General features: G+C 45.0%; 1 protein-coding gene across 1 annotated transcript in view; it reads left to right on the plus strand.

Annotated features, from left to right (window-relative positions):
* LOC124024445 (collagen alpha-1(XIX) chain-like) overlaps positions 1–15571 on the plus strand; it is a 26462-nt gene extending 10891 nt beyond the window's left edge. Inside the window, exons 5-10 of the mRNA XM_046338338.1 lie at positions 366–410; positions 2329–2373; positions 2766–2828; positions 10645–10680; positions 13640–13683; positions 15442–15571. Coding sequence (XP_046194294.1) covers positions 366–410; positions 2329–2373; positions 2766–2828; positions 10645–10680; positions 13640–13683; positions 15442–15571 — 363 coding nt within the window. The remainder of the gene's footprint in view (positions 1–365; positions 411–2328; positions 2374–2765; positions 2829–10644; positions 10681–13639; positions 13684–15441) is intronic.
* Positions 15572–16126: the final 555 nt, after the last annotated feature.

Consider the following 16126-nt stretch of genomic DNA (forward strand, 5'->3'; position numbering starts at 1 on the left):
TGTTGCTGTAGGTTTGAGTTGTATAAAAGGCTGTATGTTGCTGTAGGTTTGAGATGTATAAAAGGCTGTATGATGCTGTAGGTTTGAGTTGTATAAAAGGCTGTATGATGCTGTAGGTTTGAGTTGTATAAAAGGCTGTATGTTGCTATAGGTTTGAGTTGTTACCAAGGCTGTATGTTGCTGTAGGTTTGAGTTGTTACCAAGGCTGTATGTTGCTGTAGGTTTGAGTTGTATAAAAGGTTGTATGTTGCTGTTGGTTTGAGTTGTATAAAAGGCTGTATGTTGCTGTTGGTTTGAGTTGTATAAAAGGCTATATATGTTGCTGTAGGTTTGAGTTGTAAACAAGGCTGTATTTTGTCCTGTAGGGTGATCTGGGGATACCTGGAGCCCCTGGAATACCTGGCCCTTCAGTGAGTAGTACTTTTAATGATCTGCACACAACAGACGGATCTTCCATTTGTTCGCACTCTTTTGCTGCACTTGATGCTGGCTACAGAAAACATCATGGCTGTCTGAGGAAATTATAACATGTCATGAACATTGACTTCCCAAATCTATAAGAAATGACACAGACAGAACACAGAGATACTATAGTAGTATCCCCAGTGAATAACGCTTCATATGAACAGATGTAATACTATACCCAGTGAACAGTCCCTCAGATGTAATAATATACCCAGTGAACAGTCCTTCAGATGTCATACTATACCCAGTGAACAGTCCCTCAGATGTAATACTATACCCAGTGAACAGTCCTTCAGATGTCATACTATACCCAGTGAACAGTCCCTCAGATGTAATACTATATATACCCAGTGAACAGTCCTTCAGATGTAATACTACACCCAGTGAACAGTCCTTCAGATGTAATACTATACCCAGTGAACAGTCCCTCAGATGTAATACTATATATACCCAGTGAACAGTCCTTCAGATGTAATACTATACCCAGTGAACAGTCCCTCAGATGTAATAATATACCCAGTGAGCAGTCCTTCAGATGTCATACTATACCCAGTGAACAGTCCCTCAGATGTAATACTATACCCAGTGAACAGTCCTTCAGATGTAATACTATACCCAGTGAACAGTCCTTCAGATGTAATACTATACCCAGTGAACAGTCCCTCAGATGTAATACTATACCCAGTGAACAGTCCTTCAGATGTAATACTATACCCAGTGAACAGTCCTTCAGATGAACAGATGTAATACTATACCCAGTGAACAGTCCTTCAGATGAACAGATGTAATACTATACCCAGTGAACAGTCCCTCAGATGTAATAATATACCCAGTGAACAGTCCTTCAGATGTAATACTATACCCAGTGAACAGTCCTTCAGATGTAATACTAGACCCAGTGAACAGTCCTTCAGATGTCATACTATACCCAGTGAACAGTCCCTCAGATGTAATACTATACCCAGTGAACAGTCCTTCAGATGTAATACTATACCCAGTGAACAGTCCTTCAGATGAACAGATGTAATACTATACCCAGTGAACAGTCCTTCAGATGTAATACTATACCCAGTGAACAGTCCCTCAGATGTAATACTATACCCAGTGAACAGTCCCTCAGATGTAATAATATACCCAGTGAACAGTCCTTCAGATGAACAGATGTAATACTATACCCAGTGAACAGTCCCTCAGATGTAATACTATACCCAGTGAACAGTCCTTCAGATGTAATACTATACCCAGTGAACAGTCCTTCAGATGAACAGATGTAATACTATACCCAGTGAACAGTCCTTCAGATGAACAGATGTAATACTATACCCAGTGAACAGTCCTTCATATGAACAGATGTAATACTATACCCAGTGAACAGTACTTCAGATGAACAGATGTAATACAATACCCAGTGAACAGTCCTTCATATGAACAGATGTAATACTATACCCAGTGAACAGTCCTTCAGATGAACAGATGTAATACTATACCCAGTGAACAGTCCTTCAGATGAACAGATGTAATACTATACCCAGTGAACAGTCCCTCAGATGTAATACTATACCCAGTGAACAGTCCTTCAGATGTAATACTAGACCCAGTGAACAGTCCTTCAGATGTAATACTAAACCCAGTGAACAGTCCTTCAGATGTAATACTAGACCCAGTGCACAGTCCTGCAGATGTAATACTATACCCAGTGAACAGTCGTGCAGATGTACACCCACTTAGAGGGCTGTAGTACAGTAATACCTGCTGGACAGGACAGTGTTGAGGTGCTAGCTAACATAGATGGGTAGATATATAAAACCTGTCTGAGAAGCTGTTTAATGTGGGGCATTCTCATCCTGTCTGTGTGATTGACAGGGGAAACCTGGAGCTCGTGGTGATTCGGGTATCCCTGGGGAACCGGTAAGTAAGCCGGATGCTTTTCTCTCTCTCTCTCTCTTGCTCTCTCGCTTGCTCTCTCTCTCTCTCTCTCTCTCTCTCTCTCTCTCTCTCTCTCTCTCTCTCTCTCTCTCTCTCTCTCTCTCTCTCTCTCTCTCTCACTCTCACTCTCACTCTCACTCTCACTCACTCTCTCACTCACTCACTCGCTCTCTCACTCACTCACTCACTCACTCACTCACTCACTCACTCACTCACTCACTCACTCACTCACTCTCACTCTCTCTCTCTCTCTCTCGCTCTCGCTCTCTCTTTTTCTCTCACTCTGTCAGCTGTCAGTCAAAGGCATCCCTCCTTCTCTCTGTCACACACAGTAACAGTAACAGTGACACATATGAGTGTTTATTCCCTGACAGGGTGAGAGGGGCCCGCTGGGGGAGACAGGATTCCCAGGACCTGAGGGACCCCAAGGTGCTCCTGTAAGGATTTTACTTTACCTCTGCTCCTCTTTCCTCATACCCCTGATTAGACACCTACCCTCAACGGGAGATAGTCCATACCCCTGATTAGATACCTACCCTCAACGGGAGATAGTCCATACCCATTACATCATTACATTACATTTAAGTCATTTAGCAGACGCTCTTATCCAGAGCGACTTACAAATTGGTGCATTCACCTTATGACATCCAGTGGGACAGTCACTTAACAATAGTGCATCTAAAACTTAGGGGGTGGGGTGAGAGGGATTACTTAACCTATCCTAGGTATTCCTTAAAGAGGTGGGGTTTCAGGTGTCTCCGGAAGGTGGTGATTGACTCCGCTGTCCTGGCGTCGTGAGGGAGTTTGTTCCACCATTGGGGGGCCAGGGCAGCGAACAGTTTTGACTGGGCTGAGCGGGAGCTGTACTTCCTCAGTGGTAGGGAGGCGAGCAGGCCAGAGGTGGATGAACGCAGTGCCCTTGTTTGGGTGTAGGGCCTGATCAGAGCCTGGAGGTACTGAGGTGCCGTTCCCCTCACAGCTCCGTAGGCAAGCACCATGGTCTTGTAGCGGATGCGAGCTTCAACTGGAAGCCAGTGGAGAGAACGGAGGAGCGGGGTGACGTGAGAGAACTTGGGAAGGTTGAACACCAGACGGGCTGCGGCGTTCTGGATGAGTTGAAGGGGTTTAATGGCACAGGCAGGGAGCCCAGCCAACAGCGAGTTGCAGTAATCCAGACGGGAGATGACAAGTGCCTGGATTAGGACCTGCGCCGCTTCCTGTGTGAGGCAGGGTCGTACTCTGCGGATGTTGTAGAGCATGAACCTACAGGAACGGGCCACCGCCTTGATGTTAGTTGAGAACGACAGGGTGTTGTCCAGGATCACGCCAAGGTTCTTGGCGCTCTGGGAGGAGGACACAATGGAGTTGTCGACCGTGATGGCGAGATCATGGAACGGGCAGTCCTTCCCCGGGAGGAAGAGCAGCTCCGTCTTGCCGAGGTTCAGCTTGAGGTGGTGATCCGTCATCCACACTGATATGTCTGCCAGACATGCAGAGATGCGATTCGCCACCTGGTCATCAGAAGGGGAAAGGAGAAGATTAATTGTGTGTCGTCTGCATAGCAATGATAAGAGAGACCATGTGAGGTTATGACAGAGCCAAGTGACTTGGTGTATAGCGAGAATAGGAGAGGGCCAAGAACAGAGCCCTGGGGGACACCAGTGGTGAGAGCGCGTGGTGAGGAGACAGATTCTCGCCACGCCACCTGGTAGGAGCGACCTGTCAGGTAGGACGCAATCCAAGCGTGGGCCGCGCCGGAGATGCCCAACTCGGAGAGGGTGGAGAGGAGGATCTGATGGTTCACAGTATCGAAGGCAGCCGATAGATCTAGAAGGATGAGAGCAGAGGAGAGAGAGTTAGCTTTAGCAGTGCGGAGCGCCTCCGTGATACAGAGGAGAGCAGTCTCAGTTGAATGACTAGTCTTGAAACCTGACTGATTTGGATCAAGAAGGTCATTCAGAGAGAGATAGTGGGAGAGCTGGCCAAGGACGGCACGTTCAAGAGTTTTGGAGAGAAAAGAAAGAAGGGATACTGGTCTGTAATTGTTGACATCGGAGGGATCGAGTGTAGGTTTTTCAGAAGGGGTGCAACTCTCGCTCTCTTGAAGACGGAAGGGACGTAGCCAACGGTCAGGGATGAGTTGATGAGCGAGGTGAGGTAAGGGAGAAGGTCTCCGGAAATGGTCTGGAGAAGAGAGGAGGGGATAGGGTCAAGCGGGCAGGTTGTTGGGCGGCCGGCCGTCACAAGACGCGAGATTTCATCTGGAGAGGGGAGAAAGAGGTCAGAGCACAGGGTAGGGCAGTGTGAGCAGAACCAGCGGTGTCGTTTGACTTAGCAAACGAGGATCGGATGTCGTCGACCTTCTTTTCAAAATGGTTGACGAAGTCATCTGCAGAGAGGGAGGAGGGGGGAGGGGGCGGAGGATTCAGGAGGGAGGAGAAGGTGGCAAAGAGCTTCCTAGGGTTAGAGGCAGATGCTTGGAATTTAGCGTGGTAGAAAGTGGCTTTAGCAGCAGAGACAGAGGAGGAAAATGTAGAGAGGAGGGAGTGAAAGGATGCCAGGTCCGCAGGGAGGCGAGTTTTCCTCCATTTCCGCTCGGCTGCCCGGAGCCCTGTTCTGTGAGCTCGCAATGAGTCATCGAGCCACGGAGCGGGAGGGGAGGACCGAGCCGGCCTGGAGGATAGGGGACATAGAGAGTCAAGGGATGCAGAGAGGGAGGAGAGGAGGGTTGAGGAGGCAGAATCAGGAGATAGGTGGGAGAAGGTTTGAGCGGAGGGAAGAGATGATAGGATGGAAGAGGAGAGAGTAGCGGGGGAGAGAGAGCGAAGGTTGGGACGCGATACCATCCGAGTAGGGGCAGTGTGGGAGGTGTTGGATGAGAGCGAGAGGGAAAAGGATACAAGGCAGTGGTCGGAGACTTGGAGGGGAGTTGCAGTGAGGTTAGTGGAAGAACAGCATCTAGTAAAGATGAGATCGAGCGTATTGCCTGCCTTGTGAGTAGGGGGGGAAGGTGAGAGGGTGAGGTCAAAAGAGGAGAGGAGTGGAAAGAAGGAGGCAGAGAGGAAAGAGTCAAAGGTAGACGTGGGGAGGTTAAAGTCGCCCAGAACTGTGAGAGGTGAGCCGTCCTCAGGAAAGGAGCTTATCAAGGCATCAAGCTCATTGATGAACTCTCCGAGGGAACCTGGAGGGCGATAAATGATAAGGATGTTAAGCTTGAAAGGGCTAGTAACTGTGACAGCATGGAATTCAAAGGAGGCGATAGACAGATGGGTAAGGGAGAAAGAGAGAATGACCACTTGGGAGAGATGAGGATCCCGGTGCCACCACCCCGCTGACCAGACGCTCTCGGGGTGTGCGAGAACACGTGGGCGGACGAAGAGAGAGCAGTAGGAGTAGCAGTGTTGTCTGTGGTGATCCATGTTTCCGTCAGTGCCAAGAAGTCGAGGGACTGGAGGGAGGCATAGGCTGAGATGAACTCTGCCTTGTTGACCGCAGATTGGCAGTTCCAGAGGCTACCGGAGACCTGGAACTCCACGTGGGTCGTGCGCGCTGGGACCACCAGAGTAGGGTGGCCGCGGCCACGCGGTGTGGAGCGTTTGTATGGTCTGTGCAGAGAGGAGAGAACAGGGATAAACAGACACATAGTTGACAGGCTACCCCTGATTAGATACCTACCCTCAACGGGAGGTTAGTCCATACACCTGATTAGACACCTACCCTCAACGGGAGATAGTCCATACACCTGATTAGACACCTACCCTCAACGGGAGATAGTCCATACCCCTGATTAGACACCTACCCTCAACGGGAGATAGTCCATACACCTGATTAGACACCTACCCTCAACGGGATATAGTCCATACACCTGATTAGACACCTACCCTCAACGGGAGATAGTCCATACACCTGATTAGACACCTACCCTCAATGGGAGATAGTCCATACACCTGATTAGACACCTACCCTCAACGGGATATAGTCCATACACCTGATTAGACACCTACCCTCAACGGGAGATAGTCCATACCCCTGATTAGACACCTACCCTCAACGGGATATAGTCCATACCCCTGATTAGACACCTACCCTCAACGGGAGATACACCTAGAACAAAAAGGTGCTTTAAAGAACCTTAAAGGGTTTTTCGCCTTTCCCATAGAAGAATCCTTTGAAGAACCCTTTTTGGTTCCAGGTTTAACCCTTTTGGGTTCCATGTAGGACCCTTTCTAAATGTAACCCGAAAGGGTTCTACCTGGAAACAAAAAGGGTTCTACCTGGAACCAAAAAAGGTTAAACTTTTCCGGACAGCCGAAGAACCCTTTTGGAACCTTTGTTTCTAAGAGTGAACATGCAGAGCCAAGTGAAATGTCACTCTATGTACAGTACATACAGGGCCTTTGGAAAGTATTCAGACCCCTTGACCTTTTCCACATTTTTGTTACGTTTCAGCCTTATTCAAATATTGATTCAATTGTTTTCCCGCCATCATCAATCTACACACAATACCCCATAATGACAAAGAAAAAACTGGTTTTTAGAAATGCTAATTTATCAACAACAAAAAATGAAATATGAAACATCTTTATTTAATCCATTTTAGAATAAGGCTGCAACGTAAGAAAACGTGGGAAAAGTCAAAGGGTCTGAATATGCAAATGTTCCCAATGAACAGAGAGTAGATGGTTCCTACTTATTGCTGAGAGATGTGTTCCTCTATGACTGTATAGGCTCAGACTGCCAGTTTGCCGGTAGACATAGTTTATATTGATAACAACACAGTCCCTCACATTGCAGAGCCAAGTGCTGTGTTACATTTACCATAGATGTCTGCATTTCCATGTCAATGAAAGAGCTTGATTTAAGGGACAATCTGTTTAAATCTGGTTTTAATAAGCTTATTAGTCCAGGCTTGTTTTGCAGAACGATGACATTATTGTATGTTATTATCATCAGAAATGGTTTCTTTAGTTATAATTCCATCAGTCTGTAAGCAGAGAGTGGAACATTAGTGTTCACACAGCAATCACCATCGTTATCCCACGCTTCAGATATCCCATTAACTGTGGAGAGAGATTACTCTGTCTGTCACAAACGGCACCCTATTCCCTATATAGTGCACTACTTTGACCAGAGCCCTATTCCTATATAGTACACTACTTTGACCAGAGCCCTATTCCCTATATAGTGCACTACTTTGACCAAAGCCCTATTCCCTATATAGTACACTACTTTGACCAAAGCCCTATTCCCTATATAGTACACTACTTTGACCAGAGCCCTTTTCCCTATATAGTGCACTACTTTGACCAGAGCCCTATTCCCTATATAGTACAATACTTTGACCAGAGCCCTATTCCCTATATAGTGCACTACTTTGACCAAAGCCCTATTCCCTATATAGTGCACTACTTTGACCAAAGCCCTTTTCCCTATATAGTGCACTACTTTAACCAGAGCCCTATTCCCTATATAGTGCACTACTTTGACCAGAGCCCTATTCCCTATATAGTGCACTACTTTGACCAGAGCCCTATTCCCTATATAGTGCACTACTTTGACCAGAGCCCTATTCCCTATATAGTGCACTACTTTGACCAGAGCCCTATTCCCTATATAGTGCACTACTTTGACCAGAGCCCTATTCCCTATATAGTGCACTACTTTGACCAGAGCCCTATTCCCTATATAGTGCACTACTTTGACCAGAGCCCTATTCCCTATATAGTACACTACTTTGACCAGAGCCCTATTCCCTATATAGTACACTACTTTGACCAAAGCCCTATTCCCTATATAGTGCACTACTTTGACCAAAGCCCTATTCCCTATATAGTACACTACTTTGACCAAAGCCCTATTCCCTATATAGTACACTACTTTGACCAAAGCCCTATTCCCTATATAGTACACTACTTTGACCAAAGCCCTATTCCCTATATAGTACACTACTTTGACCAAAGCCCTATTCCCTATATAGTACACTACTTTGACCAAAGCCCTATTCCCTATATAGTACACTACTTTGACCAGAGCCCTATTCCCTATATAGTACACTACTTTGACCAAAGCCCTATTCCCTATATAGTACACTACTTTGACCAAAGCCCTATTCCCTATATAGTACACTACTTTGACCAAAGCCCTATTCCCTATATAGTACACTACTTTGACCAGAGCCCTATTCCCTATATAGTACACTACTTTGACCAGAGCCCTATTCCCTATATAGTACACTACTTTGACCAGAGCCCTATTCCCTATATAGTACACTACTTTGACCAAAGCCCTATTCCCTATATAGTACACTACTTTGACCAAAGCCCTATTCCCTATATAGTACACTACTTTGACCAAAGCCCTATTCCCTATATAGTACACTACTTTGACCAAAGCCCTATTCCCTATATAGTACACTACTTTGACCAAAGCCCTATTCCCTATATAGTACACTACTTTGACCAAAGCCCTATTCCCTATATAGTACACTACTTTGACCAAAGCCCTATTCCCTATATAGTACACTACTTTGACCAAAGCCCTATTCCCTATATAGTACACTACTTTGACCAAAGCCCTATTCCCTATATAGTACACTACTTTGACCAAAGCCCTATTCCCTATATAGTACACTACTTTGACCAGAGCCCTATTCCCTATATAGTACACTACTTTGACCAGAGCCCTATTCCCTATATAGTACACTACTTTGACCAGAGCCCTATTCCCTATATAGTACACTACTTTGACCAAAGCCCTATTCCCTATATAGTACACTACTTTGACCAAAGCCCTATTCCCTATATAGTACACTACTTTGACCAAAGCCCTATTCCCTATATAGTACACTACTTTGACCAAAGCCCTATTCCCTATATAGTACACTACTTTGACCAAAGCCCTATCCCCTATATAGTACACTACTTTGACCAGAGCCCTATTCCCTATATAGTACACTACTTTGACCAGAGCCCTATTCCCTATATAGTACACTACTTTGACCAGAGCCCTATTCCCTATATAGTACACTACTTTGACCAGAGCCCTATTCCCTATATAGTACACTACTTTGACCAGAGCCCTATGCCCTACATAGTACACTACTTTGACCAAAGCCCTATTCCCTATATAGTACACTACTTTGACCAGAGCCCTATTCCCTATGTAGTACACTACTTTGACCAAAGCCCTATTCCCTATGTAGTACACTACTTTGACCAGAGCCCTATTCCCTATATAGTACACTACTTTGACCAGAGCCCTATTCCCTATGTAGTACACTACTTTGACCAAAGCCCTATTCCTATGTAGTACACTACTTTGACCAGAGCCCTATTCCCTATGTAGTACACTACTTTGACCAAAGCCCTATTCCCTATGTAGTACACTACTTTGACCAGAGCCCTATTCCCTATGTAGTACACTACTTTGACCAAAGCCCTATTCCCTATGTAGTACACTACTTTGACCAGAGCCCTATTCCCTATATAGTACACTACTTTGACCAGAGCCCTATTCCCTATATAGTACACTACTTTGACCAAAGCCCTATTCCCTATATAGTACACTACTTTGACCAAAGCCCTATTCCCTATATAGTACACTACTTTGACCAGAGCCCTATTCCCTATATAGTACACTACTTTGACCAGAGCCCTATTCCCTATATAGTACACTACTTTGACCAGAGCCCTATTCCCTATATAGTACACTACTTTGACCAAAGCCCTATTCCCTATATAGTACACTACTTTGACCAAAGCCCTATTCCCTATATAGTACACTACTTTGACCAGAGCCCTATTCCCTATATAGTACACTACTTTGACCAGAGCCCTATTCCCTATATAGTACACTACTTTGACCAAAGCCCTATTCCCTATATAGTACACTACTTTGACCAGAGCCCTATTCCCTATATAGTACACTACTTTGACCAAAGCCCTATTCCCTATATAGTACACTACTTTGACCAAAGCCCTATTCCCTATATAGTACACTACTTTGACCAGAGCCCTATTCCTATATAGTACACTACTTTGACCAGAGCCGTATTCCCTATATAGTACACTACTTTGACCAAAGCCCTATTCCCTATGTAGTACATGACTGTATTTCAGTATATAGGGAATAGAGTGCCATTTGAGACGGATATCCAGAATGCACCAGGGCCGACCCGATCGAACGTTGGATTGTTGGAGTTGATACAAAATGTCTTTGTTTTCCTTCTTTGTGTTCTGGTCGTTCCTTGAGCAGGGGAGGCCCGGGAAAGATGGACTTCCTGGGTACGAGGTGAGAGAAAATAACATACATACATACATACATACATACATACATACATACATACATACATACATACATACATACATACATACATACATACATACATACATACATACATACATACACACACACACACACACACACACACACACACACACACACACACACACACACACACACACACACACACACACACACACACACACACACACACATACACATACACACACACACACACACACACACACACACACACACACACACACACACACACACACACACACACACACACACACACACACACACACACACACACACACACACACACACACACACAATGTCCCTCAACAAAAAGAGGTACCAGCAGCATCCTTGACAGTAGTGCTGTTATCTAGCCCTTGAGCTATGGCATCACAACAGGTGCATTAAAACACTTCTATTTGCATATTAGACCATTTCATGATAATGACTCAAAGGTATCCTGCAGATGTTGGGCTGTGTTGACTTTTAGTCTTTGTATACTAACTATACAGTTAATGCTGGGAGGCAGTCATAGATAACTGTTTGTGAAAAAGAGAAGAATGATCTATTTTCATATGCAGATAAGTGTTTGGATAAAACTTAACGAGTAAAAAATAAAACAACTGCCACTGTGATCTCTACTGAAAATATGTCTAGTTGTATTTTATACTCTGTCATAGGACATCACTAGTTGTGTTTTATACTCTGTCATATGACATCACTAGTTGTGTTTCGTACTCTGTCATATGACATCACTAGTTGTGTTTCGTACTCTGTCATATGACATCACTAGTTGTGTTTCATACTCTGTCATATGACATCACTAGTTGTATTTTATACTCTGTCATATGACATCACTAGTTGTGTTTCGTACTCTGTCATATGACATCACTAGTTGTGTTTTATACTCTGTCATATGACATCACTAGTTGTGTTTTATACTCTGTCATATGACATCACTAGTTGTGTTTCGTACTCTGTCATATGACATCACTAGTTGTGTTTTATACTCTGTCATATGACATCACTAGTTGTGTTTTATACTCTGTCATGACATCACTAGTTGTGTTTTATACTCTGTCATATGACATCACTAGTTGTGTTTCGTACTCTGTCATATTACATCACTAGTTGTTGTCACTAATGACAGCCTAGGAACAGTGGGTTAACTGCCTGTTCAGGGGCAGAACGACAGATTTGTACCTTGTCAGCTCGGGGGTTTGAACTTGCTACCCTGTTTTGCTGAATTATAACAGTATGATTCACCATCATTTCCATTCTAATTAGCTGAACTATAACAGATAGAGTAACTGGTCGGAACATTGGTACATCTGTCAGTCTATATCACAGAGATCTTAACAGTGAGAGGAAGGAAGGGCCAACTTCTTATTATTTCACCCACTTCCATCAACAACATCTTGGAGAGGGAGAGAGGGGGAGAGGCAGAGAGGGAGAGAGGGAGAGAGGGGAGAGGGAGAGAGGGAGAGGGGAGGGAGAGAGGGAGATTTTAATGCCTTGTTGTTAGATGGTGTAGCTCTTGTTCTCAATCATTTGGTGGGGCAACAGTGCCATCTAGCAGGTGAATGTGCTCCTATTCTAAACATTCCCTAAAAACTCCTCTCACTGTACTGCAATGATCTGGCTTTGAGGTTTAATGCCAGGCCCAGAGAGCGACGATGGAAGTCGAATTCAGTGGGCACGATGATAGATGTAAGCCTCCCATCAGGCGTTGGGGAATAACATAGCATAAATAAAAAATAGAGAGAGGCTGCAGATGAATGTAGGCGAGGAGGAGGAGAACAGAGTTCGCTGCTGCCCGTTGCTTTTAAAACCACATGATCGTGCCAGATTGCATTTTGCATGGAGACAGTAATCCTCACAGTAAATGGATACAAAGATGTTCCCAGGGGTTATACAGTCAGTGAGATGGAGGAGCGAGGGAGACCTGGAAAGCAAGAGAGGAGAGGAGAATGGAGAGGTGTAGTTCTGAGAGCAGTGTTGCACATAGAGCTAACGACAGGTGTTTCTCTCCCAGCGAGGGAGGGAGGGAGGGAGGGAGGGAGGGAGGGAGGGAGGGAGGGAGGGAGGGAGGGAGGGAGGGAGGGAGGGAGGGAGGGAGGGAGGGAGGGAGGGAGGGAGGGAGGGAGGGAGGGAGGGAGGGAGGGAGGGGAGGGGGAGGAGGCATACAGTCCACAGAGGGAAGTGGGGCTATGTGATGCAGGGAAGCTGTGACAGACACTGTGGAAGGTGAAACACAGTCCTTGGAGAACTCCATACATCCTCAGACACAGGAACAACAGTCATCCCAGAATCATTTAAAAAGGTTGTTTTTTGATTGAGAATTTGGAATGAACGACATCCTGTCAATCACTTCACTGCTGCCACCAATTGTTAAGATTATAACGGGACCTGGCAGTCTAGTTATTGCAACAATAAACCTTTTTTGAATGTGAATAAGCTAAGACACAAGCGTGGGTTGGCAAATTTAAAATGATAAGCAATCATTAAATGACCCTGAAAGTGGAGGATTGGTTGATGTTGATGGGGGTGATTACAGAGCAACAGATTAGACCCACGTTGGCCTCAGTGGGTGTCTGAACAAAGGCAGTGTGCTTTTGAGTGCTAGGAGAGGAGAGAGAAGAGGAGAGGAGAGGAGAGGAGAGAGGAGAGGAGAGGATAGAGGAGAGAGGAGAGGGAGAGGAGGAAAGTCAGATTTGGAGAGAGGGAGGAAAGGAGAGAAGACAAAGAGAGGAGTGGGTAAAGAGAGAGAAGACGAGCCTTGGGGTCATCTTCATTCCAAATATCCAATTATTTAGCAGTGCTCTTTGCTCTTCTCTCTGGTCTGGAGGGACTTCTCTGTCTCTCTGCAATCAGCGCAGAGTATTTCAGACAGAACCTGCACTCCTCTGTCATGTGTTCATACTGTGATCTGTTTTTCTTCTTACAGGGAGCCACAGGTAGACTAGGAGACAGAGGATCAAGGGAGAACGGGTAAGCACCTTTATTTTGTTTCTCTGACGCGGTTTTCCATAAACACAACTCATTGTTTGTGATGGAAAAATATCACACAGAACATAACTCAACCAAAAGGCAATGATGCATAGAAACACATGTTTTTCCCCCTGAGGTGCCTAAGAATTTGATAAAGGCATCTGAAATTCAATGCATTTTGTATGCCACCATTGTATTTCTGAAACCCCTATTTATAAAGCCCTGTCACAGTCTTCTACAGTGTAATCTACAGTGTAATCTGTTTCTAAAGCCCTGTCACAGTCTTCTACAGTGTAATCTGTAATTTTTAAAGCCCTGTCACAGTCTTCTACAGTGTAATCTGTTTATAAAGCCCTGTCACAGTCTTCTACAGTGTAATCTGTTTCTAAAGCCCTGTCACAGTCTTCTACAGTGTAATCTGTTTATAAAGCCCTGTCACAGTCTTCTACAGTGTAATCTGTTTATAAAGCCCTGTCACAGTCTTCTACAGTGTAATCTGTTTATAAAGCCCTGTCACAGTCTTCTACAGTGTAATCTGTTTATAAAGCCCTGTCACAGTCTTTAGTGTAAAGTTTCTAAAGCCCTGTCACAGTCTTCTACAGTGTAATCTGTTTATAAAGCCCTGTCACAGTCTTCTACAGTGTAATCTGTTTATAAAGCCCTGTCACAGTCTTCTACAGTGTAATCTGTTTATAAAGCCCTGTCACAGTCTTCTACAGTGTAATATGTTTCTAAAGCCCTGTGTCTTCACAGTGTAATCTGTTTTAAAGCCCTCACAGTCTTCTACAGTGTAATCTGTTTATAAAGCCCTGTCTTCTAGGAGTGTAATCTGTTTCTAAAGCCCAGTCTTCTACAGTGTAATCTGTTTCTAAAGCCCTGTCACAGTCATCTACAGTGTAATCTGTTTCTAAAGCCCTGTCACAGTCTCCTACAGTGTAATCGTTTCTAAAGCCCTGTCACAGTCTTCTACAGTGTAATCTGTTTCTAAAGCCCTGTCACAGTCTCCTACAGTGTAATCTGTTTCTAAAGCCCTGTCACAGTCTTTACAGTGTAATCTGTTTCTAAAGCCCTGTCACAGTCTTCTACAGTGTAATCTGTTTCTAAAGCCCTGTCACAGTCTTCTACAGTGTAATCTGTTTATAAATGCTATTGATGGCGGTTTGTAGGAGAGCTAAAATTTGATTTCATGGTGACAGAATTGGCCACAGTCCCTGGGGATGTGTATCTGAGTGGGCTCAATTAGGGTAATGGCTGGATGAGGACTGTTTGTGTAATGCTGAGGCGTTGGTAGCGACAGTATCAGCCCAAAGCCAGAGTGGCCTTATGCCGATGCTCAATCAGAAAGCCTCCGGTACAGTCTGGAGTGGGACTGACAACAAGCCCCTCACCCTTGTTATTTAACCAGGCAAGTCAATTAAGAACATTTTCTTATTTACAATGATGGCCTAGTTAAATAAAGTGATTGTAGATCTGAATTGGAAACCGGAGGGTGAACTGTAAACCACATGGCGGGAGCTCACCAGCCAGCTAGATTTAATCATTATACATATTGGTATATTGGAACGTATATGGCCTCTGTATTGGTTTTATATGGTCAGGTATTACTGCACTGTTGGAACTAGGAACATAAGCATTTCACTACACCCTTCAATAACATCTGCTAAATATGTGTACATGACCAAACAAATTTGATTTCATTGTTCTTTACTGATCTCCCCCAAACACATCATGGCCCTCTGGTACGTTGGTTATACCCAGGGGATACCTGGAGCGTTGGGAGTCCAAGGACACCAAGCCCTCTGGGAAGGACAGGAGACTCCAAGGAATAGTGGGACGTTGGTTATATGGGCCCCAAGGCCACCAAGACCCTGGCCCCCAGGTCCCATAGCATCCAAACACAAGCCCTCTGGTACGTTGTTATATCTCCTCCAAACACACCAAGCCCTCTGGTACGTTGGTTATATCTCCCCCAAACACACCAAGCCCTCTGGTATGTTGTTATATCTCCTCCAAACACACCAAGCCCTCTGGTACGTTGTTATATCTCCTCCAAACACACCAAGCCCTCTGGTACGTTGTTATATCTCCTCCAAACACACCAAGCCCTCTGGTACGTTGTTATATCTCCTCCAAACACACCAAGCCCTCTGGTACATTGTTATATCTCCCCCAAACACACCAAGCCCTCTGGTACGTTGTTATATCTCCTCCAAACACACCAAGCCCTCTGGTACGTTGTTATATCTCCCCCAAACACACCAAGCCCTCTGGTACGTTGGTTATATCTCCACCAAACACACCAAGCCCTCTGGTACGTTGTTATATCTCCCCCAAACACACCAAGCCCTCTGGTACGTTGTTATATCTCCCCCAAACACACCAAGCCCTCTGGTATGTTGTTATATCTCCTCCAAACACACCAAGCCCTCTGGTACGTTGTTAT

This window comes from Oncorhynchus gorbuscha, unplaced genomic scaffold (assembly GCF_021184085.1).
Source record: "Oncorhynchus gorbuscha isolate QuinsamMale2020 ecotype Even-year unplaced genomic scaffold, OgorEven_v1.0 Un_scaffold_1858, whole genome shotgun sequence".
In the NCBI taxonomy this organism is placed as follows: domain Eukaryota; kingdom Metazoa; phylum Chordata; class Actinopteri; order Salmoniformes; family Salmonidae; genus Oncorhynchus; species Oncorhynchus gorbuscha.